The sequence below is a fragment of the Sorex araneus genome, chromosome X (genome assembly GCF_027595985.1).
Source record: "Sorex araneus isolate mSorAra2 chromosome X, mSorAra2.pri, whole genome shotgun sequence".
NCBI lineage: Eukaryota > Metazoa > Chordata > Mammalia > Eulipotyphla > Soricidae > Sorex > Sorex araneus.
In genome coordinates, this window is record NC_073313.1 from 261,769,493 (window position 1) to 261,781,621 (window position 12,129).

The 12,129-nt window shown below is 39.9% G+C and overlaps 1 protein-coding gene across 6 annotated transcripts in view; it reads right to left on the reverse strand.

Moving 5' to 3' along the window:
* Positions 1-8,909: 8,909 nt before the first annotated feature.
* SPHKAP (SPHK1 interactor, AKAP domain containing) overlaps positions 8,910-12,129 on the reverse strand; it is a 168,228-nt gene continuing 165,008 nt past the window's right edge. For 4 of the 6 annotated variants that reach the window (XM_055120938.1, XM_055120936.1, XM_055120939.1 and 1 more), the window contains one exon: positions 8,911-10,773. In XM_055120938.1, the coding sequence (XP_054976913.1) occupies positions 10,630-10,773 (144 nt within the window). In that variant the 3' untranslated portion in view covers positions 8,911-10,629. Of the gene's footprint in view, positions 10,774-12,129 lie in introns of all 6 variants that reach the window. The other 2 variants (XM_055120937.1, XM_055120940.1) reach the window with 2 other exon arrangements.

Here is a 12,129-nt window from a genome sequence, read left to right on the forward strand (position 1 = left end):
AGTATAACATCTGCCTTAGACTCATTTTAAGGTGACAAAAAGTAATCTTACAAAACAGAGTTGCCCAGTAGTTAGAAGTTTTAAAATGCATCATGTTTTTATTTTCCTCATGTGATTGAGAGTGTTGAGCAAACTCCATTTGCCACTTGGTTGCTAGAAGCAGCTGGGAAAATTTTTTTCTGTTCTTTTTCATCAAAGGGGTGTGTGTGTGTGTGTGTGCGTGTGTGTGTGGGGGGGTGTGTGCGTGTGTGTGCATAAGAGAGAGATTCCTCTATAATTCCTTCTTTAATAATAGTTATGTAATGATAGGATATTATATACTATAACTTAAATAATTAATTATATAGTAAGTATATAATTACTAATTAATTAACTAAATAATTTCCTCTTTAACAATTAATATAATTCACTTCTTTCATTTGGGGTCATTTTGGATATTGTGTCCAACTTTTGAACCAATATAAGGGTACTGATGAGGGATAACTAGATTTTTTTTTTTTTGCTTTTTGGGTCACACCCAGTGATGCTTAGGGGTTACTCCTGACTCTAGACTCAGGAACTAGTCCTGGCATGCAAGGCAAATGCCCTACCTGCTATACTATCACTCCGGCCCTTCCCTGCCTTTTATGTTTGTTTGTTTGTTTGTTTGTTTGTTTGTTTGTTTGTTTTTTGAAGGCTGGATCCTGAAAGTCTTGGAATATTCTGCATCTATCCCAGGCACTGAATGGAGCCAGATTCTCATGTATCACATGGGCTATATGTAAGAATGTGGATACCTACATAAAGAGAAGTCACTGTCACTGTCACCCCATTGCTCATTGATTTGCTCGAGTGGGCACCGGTAACGTCTCCATTGTGAGACTCATCATTACTGTTTTTGGCATATTGAAAATGCCACGGGTAGCTTGCCAGGCTCTGCCATGCAGGGAGGAAACTCTTGATAGCTCGCTGGGCTCTCCAAGAGGGGCAGAGGAATCAAACCCTAGTCAGCTGTGTGCAAGACAAACACCCTACCCACTGTGCTATTGCTCCAGCCCATAAAGAGAAGTAAGGGAAAGAAAGAAAAAGGATGCTGCAGATGGACCCCCACAAGTCCCTTTAATCACAGAACGGGGTCAACCATATATGACGAGAATCTCATCTCTCTTGGCAATAAACCATGTGGTCCTGGAAAGTGTTGACCAATTTATTTTGGGGCACACCATGAAAATAGTTCTTATTCATTCTCTTAGGGATCAGTTCTTGCTCAGTTTGAGAGAAGATAGATGACATCTCCAATAGGTCTGTGAACTATGATCACTTTGTAATCCCTACTTTCTATCAATTGGATAGCCTTGGAAAAAGATTAATCTAACTCCCAGACCCATCACTGGGTGTGACCCAAAAAGCAAAATAATAATAATAATAATAATAATAATAATAATAATAATAATAATAATATCTTGCGCTGGGGGCCAGAGAGATGGTACAGTGGGTAAGGTGGCCTTGCATGTGGCTGACCTTGGTTCAATCCCTGGCACTCCATATTTCCCCTGAGTCCATCAGGAGTAATCCCTCAGAATAGAGCCAGGAGTAAGACCAGAGCACAGCCAGTGGTGGCCCCTAAAGTAAAATACCCTGCTCTTAGGGTCTAGAGAGATAGCACAGCTGTTAGAGTGCTTCACTTGGATGTGGTTGGCACCGGTTCAATTCCTTCAACCCCATATAGTTCCCTGCATCTACCAGGAATGACCCTGAACACACATCCAGGATTATTGCCTAAAGAACAGCAAGGTATGGCCCCCAAACTAACTAAAAATGTCTATGAAATATAGAGCAAACATTCAGTGAATATTAATTGCTATTATTTGGAATTACTTTGGGATAAAAACCCTCACTCCTCTGAGTTTCATTTTCTTGTTTGCAAAACTGGGTTTTTAACTTCTTTCCACCCTCAAATGAATCCCAGATTCTGAACAAGACCACAGGGAGAAAAATAAACTGACCACATGTAGGCTAGTTAAGCTTGAAGAATTTCTTGTCACGGTACTACCTTGTTTCCAGAGTCAGAGGTGGACCATCCTCAGATTTCTGTTAGATGTTCCTTAGCATATGTAACTACGTCTTACTCAAAGGTTTAGAAAACCTCCATGATGTGAATGCACATTCATTGTCTTTAAGGACTTGCTTTGTTTGTTTTTACTGTTATTAATTCCTCAGTCATTGGAATTCCAATGACGTGAGCGTTGCCCCAGACAATTCAGAAACCAAGACTCCTTGCTTCAGGCAACAGTCTGCCCTGATATACCCAACCCAGATGATCATGTGGAACATGTCCATGCCGCATGGGGGAATGCCAAGAGCTGGAAATGGCTCAGAAGAACTCATGAAGATGTATGCTGGGATCTTAGTTAAGGATGGAAAAAGAAGAGCGGGAGTGATTTGGCGATGAGAGGGAAAACTCCATGAGGAATGGGGATGCATTGTGTCCATACACATATTCAGGTGTATGTTCTCAGTGTTGCCCACTGCTACCCTGGGTGATGGTTGCCATGGTTACAAGTCAGCTGAGGATCTTTTCATTGCTGAAGGGCAGGTGAGAGCTCACTTCATCATTACCTCCTTACTGAGTATCCAGAACCACATGTTTATGTTAACTAATACATAAGAAGTCAGGAACTATTTCAAAGTGACCATTTCTGAAATCTTCAGAAACTTTCACATTTAACCTCAAGGGGAGCTAGGAATTTTTGAGATAAGGCAGGACCTACTCCCTATTCATACTCCCCATCACCCTTTCACCCTCATTCTGCTTTTCAAATCATGATTCTTTGCCCACATTTGTCACTAGTGCTGTACAATCACTTCTATATATTTAATTATTATGACTCACCAGCTGTGAACTTCATCTGATGAAAAATCTTAACGTCAATAACTTTGTATATTTTCTTGTATTTTCTTTGTATTTTCTTGGCTTATAGGAGTGCTCGTTACTCCTTTTCCCAAAGACATGTGTGGAGAATGAATAGCTAAATATGTGGGATGCTCAGTAGAGAAGACAATATATTGACTTTTTTTCCTTGTGTTTTTTTAACTATGAATTGGACACTGGCCTTACCAAGGCCAAGAAATGTCAACAAATGCTTAGCCAAACACTAACAGGTTGTAGTGCATAGAAAGCTAGATCTTCTACTTTCTTTAGGGTCATATACTGGAATATACGGGAATTTTTCTGTATCATTATTGATGTCTTTTTTATTTTTTGCTTTTTGGGCCACACCCAGCGATGCTCAGGGGTTATTCCTGGTTTTGAACTCAGGAATCACTCCTGGCAGTGCTTGGGGGACCATATGGGATACCGGGGATCGAACCCAGGTCGGCCGCGTGCAAGGCAATCACCCTACCCGCTGTCTCTATGGCCCCTATTAATGTCCTTTCAACGCCTCTTTCACTATGGTTAAGATAAATTTATTATCTGAAACATTATAATTGTTATGTTTTTAAATGAAAAGTGCATTTGAGTTTCTGAATGGCAGATGTTAAAACTTTTATGTCTGTTGTCAGAAAACCTAGAATGAAGGAAGAATAAATTTCCAGGGCAACAGAACTCTTCCTCTGGCAGTTGAGGAAGAGCTAAAAGGCATTTCTACAGTATAGCGGATGCGGTGAGAGAGAATCCTTATGCACTACGGTGGGATTGTAGTTTGCAAAATCACTATGGAAAATAATACGGAGTTTTCGCAAAAACGTTAAGCATTTGACATTCAAACAACTTACATTTCAGCATTCCATGCCTGGGTACATAGCCTCAAAAATGGAAATGAGATTTGGAGAAGACACATACTCACCTGTGCTTATCACAGCCTCATTCACTGTGACCAGAGATGGGAACAACCCAAATGCCACAGTCTAAATTTCATGTACCTGAATGTGTAATCATGGGGCAGCTAGAGGAAGCTCCACTGGTGCTCTCCTCTCTCTCTCTCTCTCTCTCTCTCTCTCTCTCTCTCTCTCTCTCTCTCTCTCTCTCTCTCTCTCTCTCACTTCCCGGGTTCAGTGGACTTGGGCTGCTCCCCGACCCAAGGTGGCCCATGCCATGGGCAGATGCTGGTTGATGATCAGTTGCCGTTTATTCCATTCTCCCCACACGCCTGTTCCAGCCTCACTAAGCTCCCCATCCTAGTCTCACGCTGCCCCTCGTTCCCGTCTCCTCCTGTCTCTCCCGCTCATCTCTCTGCGCTCCCTCTCGCAGTCGCATCTCTCATCTCTCCACATGCCTGTTCCTGCATTCTTCCCCTATATTCTACCCCCTCTGTCCCTCTTGCTAGTCTTTCTGCTCCGTGCTCCATCTTGCTGCCCTGGTCTCTTGTCTCTTGCTTGTCTCTGCATTGGGGGTAGACACCACATCCTGTCTGGCAGCAAAATCAACATAACAAAAGCCCTTCTTCAGCTCAAGGGCAAAATACCACTTAGGGAGTTTCTGCTTGCCTTAGTCCAATAATTTAATTAACATCTTAATTAACAACTTAATATTAGTTATTTTGTATGGGCACAGTAAGAGATACTTTGAGTTTGTAGGGTGGCTCTCTTGGGGACATCTTGCCACAGACTCAGACTACAGGGCTCAGGCCGGATTAATCATTTCTAACCCTAGCAGGGTCCTAATTCAGTTAGTACTTTTTGGATCACAGCAGAATTTGTCCATGACCATGCTCTTAACTTATAATTAAGTATTAAGATACTTTGGCCAGGCTTATTTTGATGCCAGGGTAGCACATAGCTCACAACTTGTCCTGGGTCCATCCAGTCCCTTGTTGGGACCCTTCTTTTGGGGTGCCAGGAAGTAAGGGCCACTGAGGCTTAAATTGAGAGAACAGATGCCCAGTGGGTAATATTGTCTGGAGTCAAGTAACTCTCAAGTTACAAAAACCTAAGCATTAACTGTCTTCCTATGTCTACACAAAAAGGACACTGCTCTGAATTAACTATTCAAAGAACTTAAGGAGAAGAGAGAAACAATATTTACAAGTTAACAGAGCACAAAGAAAGAGGTCACAAATACCCTTCTACACTGCTGGTGGGAATGCCGGCTAGTTCAGCCCTTTTGGAAAACAGTATGGACGATTCTCAAAAAACTAGAGGTTGAGCTCCCATTTGACCCAGCAATACCACTGCTGGGAATATATCCCAGAAAAGCCAAAAAGTATAGCCGAAGTGACATATGCACTTATATGTTCACTGCAGCACTGTTTACAATAGCCAGAATCTGGAAAAAACCCGAGTGCCCTAGAACAGATGACTGGTTGAAGAAACCCTGGTACATCTATACAATGGAATACTATGCAGCTGTTAGAAAAAATGAGGTCATGACATTTGCATATAAGTGGATCAACATGGAAAGTATCATGATAAGTGAAATGAGTCAGAAAGAGAGAGACAGACATAGAAAGATTGCACTCATCTGTGGAATATAGAATAATAGACTATAAGGCTAACACCCAAGAATAGTAGAAATAAGTACCAGGAGATTGTCTCCATGGCTTGGAGGCTGGTCTCTCATTCTGGGTAACTCAGGGAAGGGACCACCAAGTAAAATGTGGTTGTTGGTCATGTGGGGGAAGGATGATGCGGATGATTACAGACTAGAGACTGAACACAATGGCCACTCAACACCTTTATTGCAAACCACAACACCTAATCAGAAAGAGAGAACAAAAGGGAATTCCCTGCCATAGTGGCAGGGTGGGGTGGGGGGAGATGGGACTGGGGATGGGGGGAGGGATGTTGGGTTTACTGGTGGTGGAGAATGGGCACTGGTGAAGGGATGGGTTATCGAACTTTGTATGGGGGAAACATGAGCACAAAGATGTATGGATCTGTAACTGTACCCTCACGATGACTCTCTAATTAAAAATAAACTAATAAAAAAAAAGAAAGAGGTCACAAATAAACACAGGGGGATGGGAGCACTGTGATGGGAGCAACCCAATAAACCTAAACTCCCTGTGGCAAGGCAGACAAAACTAACCAATGTTATCCTATACCTGAAGTCCATTCAAAAAAACTGATTTTGTGCTTCATGTTGAAAACATGTTTTTCCTTCTCGCTACTAAAAAGCAATTTGTAGGACATTCCAGTGGGTAATTATCTCATACACGAGGTTAACCACATAGTTATATTAAAAAGGAAAATGGAAATAGACAGGATCTTTCTGAAACTATTAGTGCAATGCTGGAGGGCACATACAACTGGAAATTTAAATTTTCAGCTTATGAGGCAGGCACTTTAATGTAAGTTGCGCTTCTATGATAATACACCTGAATTTGACTCGAAATCCTCATCCAACTATACTGCTGCCCCCAAAATGAAGGAAGAGACAACTAATCTAATTTAGGCTTTGTCAGACACTTTTGGTGTGCAGTTGATGGCTTTCTGCCTTTTAAATGTTGCTGAGTTTTCTTTTATTAATTTTAATTTTAGAAAAGTAATAATAGTTTAGGCACTTGGGTTTAAGTTTTTGGTACTGGTGTACAAAGTTGCTCATGACGCTACTCCCATCCATCTCTCCGTCACCTCCAACCCAACGTTCCTCCTCTCTCAGTTCCCTCCCACTGTCTGTTAATTGATGGTTACAATTTTAGTGCACTTTACTCTCTCAGCATTACCCACGTGTCTGAGACCCTTCATCTACACTTATGTGTTATTGCTTTGCAACCTATTTGTCCCTGTCATCCCATCCCCCCTACACCTGGCATTTGTTGGCTTTTCAACAGTCCTATTGAAAGCTCAGGCAGGAGTAATGTAACCAAAAGTGCACTTAAGCAAGAAGAAACATGGAAGCTTAACGCTGGAGAATCTCCTGTTTTCCTCCACTTCCATTCCATCTCTACTAATGAAAATTCCTTTGGCTCTCTTCTGCAAGAGAGAATCTCTTGCTCCTCGCTGGTGTCTTGCTCGGATGTTGGTAATATGACAGGAGAAGAATGCATTATGAGTGTCTAGATTTTGGTCGGATATCCAGCTGAGAGAAAACACCATCTGTCAGGAAATAAGTTTGCACCTGGGTCATATTGTGCTCAGAACATCCTGGTAGAATTTGAAGTCCCTGACACTTTCTTCTTCAGAAAATGGCAGAGAAGGGGCTGGAGCAATAGCACAGCGGGTAGGGTGTTTGTTTGCCTTGCACGCGGCCCGACCTGGGTTCAATTCCCAGCATCCCATATGGTCCCCCGAGCACCACCAGGAATGATTCCTGAGTGATTGAACCAGGAGTAACCCCTGTGCATTGCCAGGTGTGACCCAAAAACCAAAAAAAAAAAAAAGAAAGAAAAAGAAAATGACAGAGAAGACAGTTAAAAGAGTAAAGGGGACAGGGTTAAAGTGGTGGGGATATTCCAAAAGCAAACAAATAATTGCTTTTAATTATGGTTTAGCCGAAGACCATCTCTGAAGAGCTCAATTGAAGAACAAGGAAGATACTAGAGAAAGTGAGGCTGAATCTAACATACTGAGGACAGGGTGGAGGCAGGAAGAGGGGGTTTGGGCCTCCTATGAATTGCTCAGGATATCCTGGGCCCACTCGATTCTCAGCCTGGTGGGCAGTTCAATGTATGAGCCTGAGGATACAGCATTGCTTGAACATTATGTGCCCAGGATGACTTGTGTCACCCTGACAGTGCTTAGGATAAAGTGCTCTCTCATATATTGATCATCCCCTCCACTGGTTCATTTTATCCATCCGACTTCCCCACATTTGATTCTGCCTCTTGGGCACCATCAAGGGAAGCCTCTTTTATCTAACCCTGAGACCATTACAGAGCTGACATGCTTTTGTTATAGTCTCCCTAATGATTCCCACTGGCAATACAAATATTCCTTTTTCTTTACCATTCTTGCAATAACTTTTCAAAAAAAAGCCTCTGCTTCCTATTGTCCAGAGACATTTTGCTTTTGTTCTCTTGGTTGTTGTTTGGGGGCCACACCCAGCAGTGCTTAGGGCTTATTCTTGGCTCTGTCCTCAACAATCACCACTGGTGTGGCTCAGGGGACCATCCATGCTGCTGGAGAATTGAACCCAGGTGAATCAAACACAAAGCAAGTGCCTGTCACTGCGTTATCTCAAGCCTGGGGGATTGCATTCTCGGCTTGTCAATTGGCAAATTCTGAAGTGCATAAATTTAGTCATGTTCTCTTTTCAGTGGATCAAGAGCTTTTGATTCTCAATGCCTTATTTGCATAAAATCAACTCATTTATTTCCTTGGTTGAAACTGCACTAACCTTTAGCTTTCTAAGCTTGATGAGTTTACTGCCAGTGAGCTGGTATCTAGATTAGTTTTCCTCAAGGCATGTAGACCTCTGCCCTCTAGCTCTTATTTCTCAGGCTTATTGTAAAAGTCACAACCTATGCGCCTTGGGGGAGTGTGTGTGTGTGCATGTGTGTGTGTGTGTGTGTGTGCATGTGTGTGTGTTTGTGTGAATATGTGTGTGAATGCCTGTTTTTTCCATTTCTCCTAGAATTCCATACACTAGCATCATAGATTCCTCTTCTTTTATCCAAACACCTGGAATCTTAGAAGAACCCCATGAGTGTATTGAGACAGATGTCCTCAACCACAGTGTATGAAGACATATCTGTTGTGGAAGTAGTTACTAGAGTATAGCAGTTAAAAGTCAGGGATGCTATTGAACGTCCTCCAAAATGCAGGATAACCCTCTGCATCATACAATGATTAAGTCCTAAATTTCAACAGCGCAACATCAGTGAAATGTGACTCATAAAAAGTTATATAAAAGGAACTACTTTTTTACAAATTTAATCAGAGTATTTTCTTATTCCAAAATTGAATGTGGAAATTCAGTAAAGATAGCAAAACTTATCTATGACATAAAGCTTGATGTCTTTACTCTGACTGCTTTTCTTTAGATGATTATTTTTTTTTGGAAGACAGTTGTCAGTAGTTTGGCAACAAAAATTTATTTATAACTTTGCAACATAAGGTACAACACATAGAACTTCATCACATGATTACAATCCAGTACTTGTGCTTTTTTTTACAGAATAAGTAAACATTCATTGAAGCACAAATAGTCAACACACAATATTTCTGGGATCGTTTTTAAAATAAGTAGATAGTTTTTCAATGTCATAAAGAAGTTTCAATTTGAGCTCGTGGGTAAATTTTAAGGTTTAATACTTCTTAATGTGTTAAATTAAACTTACAACCTAAGTGTCCTTTAGTTTTAAGAGCATTGGGAAAATACGGGGGAGGAGTGAGAAGGAAGCTTGTCTTTAATGAAGATTTCTTGGTATTTCAAGGTATGGATCACACAGAAGATTTACAATGATGACACAGGCGGGCGTTGTTCACATTTAAAATTACATCACAATCTTTAAAAATAGTGTAAAAACATAATATTTCAGGAAATCTTTAACAAATACCTTCTTTGACCAAGAAAATAAAAGACAGCTTAGCTTATTTAGCTCAAGGGAAAATAGTTATTCGGTAGACATCAGACACTTACAATTTTTTCAAAACAGTAAATCTCTATTATTAAAATACTTAACATATGATAAGGTGTTCTTTTTCCACAAATTAACCAGCATTGTCTCTGAACCAGGAAGTGTTTCTGATCCTCCCTGGACTCGTCAAATATCACTCTTGGCATTAAAAAGGACAGGCAGCAATCATGCCACTTGTGTCCAATTCATTAATGAAGAAGCAAGCCACCAGCTTCTCTGTTACAAATGAGATAAAACAATAATTCTTTCTATTTATGACCCTTTCAACTACCTTAATATATTACTTAGGATAACTATCTCTCCATCATTTACAATAAAAATAAAATAAAAGTTTGTCTTATATAATTTAATATGCAAGCAGAATTTTTCTCAGAAGGCTTTTATTTAATATAAGAGAACTTTTCTGTAGAATAAGATTCTATAATCATGTCACTCAAGTAATAAAGAGATGTAAATTGGGCAATCTTTGATTGATGTTTCTCTTGCTCAAAGGAAGCAAATAATTTGTGGTTAGCTCGAACCCTGATATTGTGGGGGATCAGTGGGTTGCAGTAAATAAAGGAATCATCGCAGTAGAAGACCCATATCATATCATTTCTGCTAAGATCTGCTGATACTTTTCTACAAATGTGAATCTCAGATTTCTGGAAACTTCTTAATCTGTATTTTCCTGAACTCAACTGTTCAGAGGGGTTTAACAAAGACTTCAGTATAGTTTATAAAATTATTTTGACCAGTCACTTTGTTTTCAACTGATTCACAAAACTCAAGACATTACATTATTTTATATTATTAAAAAGATGTAAGAATATGTAAATGGAGCTTCCTGGAACGTAGGCCTAGTTATATGCTCTGAATTTGAACCCCATTCAAGTTTCTATTTTGTCAGCCAGCCAATCTAATACAAACTCTTCTGAACTCTTCTACCATTTCTATGGTTCTGTAAATACCTATCATTTTATCGGCTTCAGATTTTTCCATGTGTGAGAGACTTGAGCAGCAGGTTTGTTTGTTTGTCTGTTTTTTAATAGCTCTGCTAATGTGATGAGATGTTTTGAGAAAGTTTCGAGCAAACCACTGTAATCTAAGCTGGATTAAAGAAAAGAATACCCTCCAGGGCATCGTTGTTTTATCCCAGTTCTAAGAGCCAGTCAAAGAGACTTGGGATCCTTTCCTCCTGCTCCTCATGCATTTTGCAGTACTGGACAACCGCATGAAAGATATCCCCCACTTTCCAGGACTTCTGATGAACCAGCCGCACGACATCTAGAAACTAAAGCAAAGCACAGAGTTAGAACTTACATAGCCCAAGGGATCTTCAAAACATCTGATTCAACCACTCTTCAAAGTCAAGGACCCTCCACTCCTTGTAATATCTCAAGCTTGACAGGATACTCTTTTCTAGGACTGTCATTTTCTTTTCAGACACTTCAGATGGTTAGTGATTTCTTTCAACTGAAGTGGAATTTTCATCTCAGCAGGGGCTACCAAGAGGGCAACTAGATGGCATTCCTCTTTCAAGAGCCAGTCTTAGATAAAGAGTTTCTTCAGGAGCTCTTGCTGTTCTTCTTTAGGTTAGAGTCTTTCTGGAAGGCAGCTATGCTAACCACTATACCACCAACGCGATGGCTAGGTTAGAGTCTTTCTGGCAGGATGGCATAGCACTTGTTTTTCTTTTGTTTACTTATATTTTTAATTACCATTATTATTATTTTACAAAGCTGTTCATGATTAGATTTCAGTCCTACAGTATTCCAACACCCACTTTCTATGTGTCTCTTACTGAATGTACACACTTGGGTGAAACGCAGCAAGGGGAAACTTTGGCTCATTTGTTTTTCTCGATTTTGAAAAGTTCCCTCTCCCCTCAGCAAGATCCAGTGGAGGTGACTTTCCACTACAACAAGAAAAGGCAAGATGGGGGACCTAGATTTGTCATCTGGTTTCAACTATACACAATTTAGACACAAGTTTTTTTGAGCTGAAGTGTTTTTTAAAAAGGGAAATCAGTTGAAAAATTGGGAACTGAACAAGTTAGCAGTAAGCTATGTTTTCCTAATAAAATATCTTTAAAAAAATTTTATTTTTACTATAACACTGTGCAATATGGTGATAGAAGAATACAGCATTGATACTTATTTAGAACATTGGAAGAAAGTATAGGTTGAGAATATGATATATTTATGTTTTAAAAAAAGTCCTATGTGATAAAAAGGATGAAGGTTGTGGTTTTTAGTTCAATAAGTTTCAACTTTTCTATACCTACAGATAGGCATTTATCTGTAGAATGATGGCCCCAAATCACAAATTTAAAGCTATTTGTTCATGTTTCCTTCTAGGATCTTTTTTCTCTTGTCTTTTTATATATATCAGACTTTCAAGATGAGCCAGAAATTATAATGCTAATTTCATTCTGGTCTTTCTTTCTCTCTCCAGTTTGAATTTGTTAATTCATTTCAATTACTCGAAGTTGTCATATAGAGAGCTACTATTAAATTACGTTTCTTCTCCAGCTGTGATGGGACTATTTGTACAGAAATCAGCACTTTATTGTACTCACTTGTCTTGTGTTGACTTCAACTGAATGAAGCAATTTTCGAGGTTGGAAAATAAAATACTTAACTTTTAA